Source organism: Prenolepis imparis, unplaced genomic scaffold (assembly GCF_030444845.1).
Source record: "Prenolepis imparis isolate NDT839.2.m4 unplaced genomic scaffold, iyPreImpa1.0 SCAF_88, whole genome shotgun sequence".
Taxonomy (NCBI): Eukaryota; Metazoa; Arthropoda; class Insecta; order Hymenoptera; family Formicidae; genus Prenolepis; species Prenolepis imparis.
In genome coordinates this window covers 87147-89559 of record NW_028141246.1, presented here as the reverse complement: position 1 = coordinate 89559, position 2413 = coordinate 87147, and the positions used below count along the sequence as shown (strand labels likewise).

Below are 2413 nucleotides of genomic sequence, written 5' to 3'. Positions count from 1 at the left end.
GCTTCCCTCCAGTCTGCTCCCCCGACCAGCACTAACGTGTCGTCTGCATAACAGACGATACTGCAGCCGGGGGGGAGAGCGGTGCGAAGCACATTGTCAAACGCGAGGTCCCACAGCAGGGGGCCTAACACTGACCCCTGTGGGACCCCGCAGGACATCTCCCTCCCGCACTGAAGTCCGTCTCTATTGCGATACTCCAGTCTTCTGTCCCGGAAGTAACTCTTTATTACCCTCACGAGGTACGCGGGGACGCAATGCCTTTCCATCGCGATCCCCACTTGATTCCAGGGCAGGGTGTTAAATGCATTGACGATGTCTAGCGATACCGCCATGGCCACCCTGCCCTCTTCCATTTCAGACTCCGCAAGAGATCGGACAATTGTCGCGCTTGATCGCATCAATTGTCGATCTTCTCTCGCGGAATCCGTATTGGTCCTCGTGAAGGTCTGGCCCATCCCGGGACAGGTGTTCGACGAGGCGGTTTGCTACCACTCTTTCGAGTAGTTTCCCTCGTCAAGCAGGCATATCGGTCTGTAAGCGGGAGGAAGTCCCGCTGCACCGCTCCCTTTTGGGATGAGGACCACTTTGGCCCTCTCCCAGACTGGAGGGAAGCTCCCCTCTTTTAGGCAGTCGGTAAAGAGCTGCCTAACGTAGCTCGATACAGACGGATCGTCCAAGGCCAGAACCCAGACCCGTGAATTCCATCCGGTCCCGGGGCCTTATTGCCCCGAGACCTGAGTCTTTTTACAATCCCGACCATCTCTGCCTCCGTGACCTTTAGCTCGTCCTCCCACCCCGCCCGCTCCTCCCGTTCGAAAGGAGCCCGGGCGATGGTGGGGAAGAGCTTGTCAAGCTTCTCCTCAAGGTCCCGGGGGTCCAGGGATTCCGTCACGGAGGGCGCCCTTCGCATTTTGTTCATGACTGTTCTGTATGGACGCCCCCATGGGTCCGAGTTCAGCGTGAGCAGATGCTCGTCCCACGCCCTGGCCTTGGCCTTCCTGATTGCCGCGCTGAGGGCGTTACGGTGGAGTTTATAATCCTCGTACGCCTCAACTGTCGCCTCATCGTCGCCGCGCCGCCGAAGTCTGGTGAAGCGACGCCGAGCTCTGGCAGTTATCTGTCTTTGCTCGGCGATTTCTTCGCTCCACCAGTATGCCGCGCGGCGCGGCTTCGCTTTGGCCCGGGGCATGGAGGCATCGCATGCTCTCGTCATCATGTCCCCGAGCCATGTGACCCGGCCATCAATGTCTCCTGGCATTTATGTGCCTGGCCAGGTCGCCGAGGCGACTGCGGCCATCAGCCCGTCTGTGTCGAGCTTTTTGAGGGCCCACCTCTTAGGAGTCTCTGCTCCCTCCTTCCCCTGGGCGCGGCTAAGCACCCCTTGGCGGGTGACGTTGACCCTCATCATTATATATAAATGATCCGAGAGGGTCTCGTGATCTGTCACCCGCCACGCCCTGATTCTATTCATCGCAGGGGGGTTTGCCCATGTGAGATCCACAATGGACTCCCCCTGCGGACGAATACATGTGCTTTTCGTGCCTGTATTTTGGATAAACAGGCCGAGTGCCGCTGCCCACGTCTCCAAGAGTCTGCTCCTCGAATCGTTGCGCCGGGAACTCCATAATGCCGACTTGGCATTGAAGTCCCCGGCCACGATAACAGGGCGGCCGGACTGTGATCGCACAGCGACTTCTAGTCCGTCCAGCACCTGCTCAAACTGGGCAGCCCTCAGACTGGAGGTGATGTAACATCCCATTACCGAGATGGGCCCCATTTTACCATGACGCATCCCCATCCATCGCCTATCTTACGGTATGGTGGGGAATTCGTCTCCATCCTCCAAGTTATGACTACGGAGCCCTCGTCGTTAGTGGCCTAACAAGGGTCATTATCGGGCAGCCTGTACGGCTCCGCAGCTATTCCCAAACCACACCCGCCGCCCATTAAGGTCTAACAGGTACAAACAGGTCCTGGGCTGCACGGGCATGGTTTAGGTTGGCCTGGAGGAGATTGACAGCCATGTTAACATGTCTTGTCGATCTCCTCCTCGACGACCTCCATGGCCTGTGGCCCGAGTTGGTTCCTCAGTCGCTGAAGACTGGGTTACCTTCTCGGGCCGCTGTGGTTTGGCTCCCTCCATCTTCGCTGGTGCCCCTGTTACTGCTGCTCCAGGGGCTTCTGCGTTTCCTTGGGAGTCGCCGGGTTGACTCCCTCTCCTACCTTCTCCTTGCCGGGTGTTTTGAGAGCTTCCGGCACCCTTGTTTCCTGGGCTCCTCTTCTTGGGAAGGGTGCATAGTGCACTCCCCATTCGATGGTTCGAAGGAACCCCGGCCTCCTCACAAAGCATGCACTTTGAGGGACACTTGCAATCTCTCGCAAAGTGCTCCTCCGTGCCGCAGTTGTAGCAGGC

The 2413-nt window shown here is 58.4% G+C and overlaps 1 protein-coding gene across 1 annotated transcript; it reads right to left on the bottom strand.

The window, feature by feature from the left end:
- Positions 1-1258: 1258 nt before the first annotated feature.
- Positions 1259-1777, bottom strand: LOC145947480 (uncharacterized). Its single transcript, XM_083057260.1, has one exon. It carries the CDS (start codon positions 1775-1777, stop codon positions 1259-1261), a length of 519 nt encoding a protein of 172 aa, XP_082913386.1.
- Positions 1778-2413: the final 636 nt, after the last annotated feature.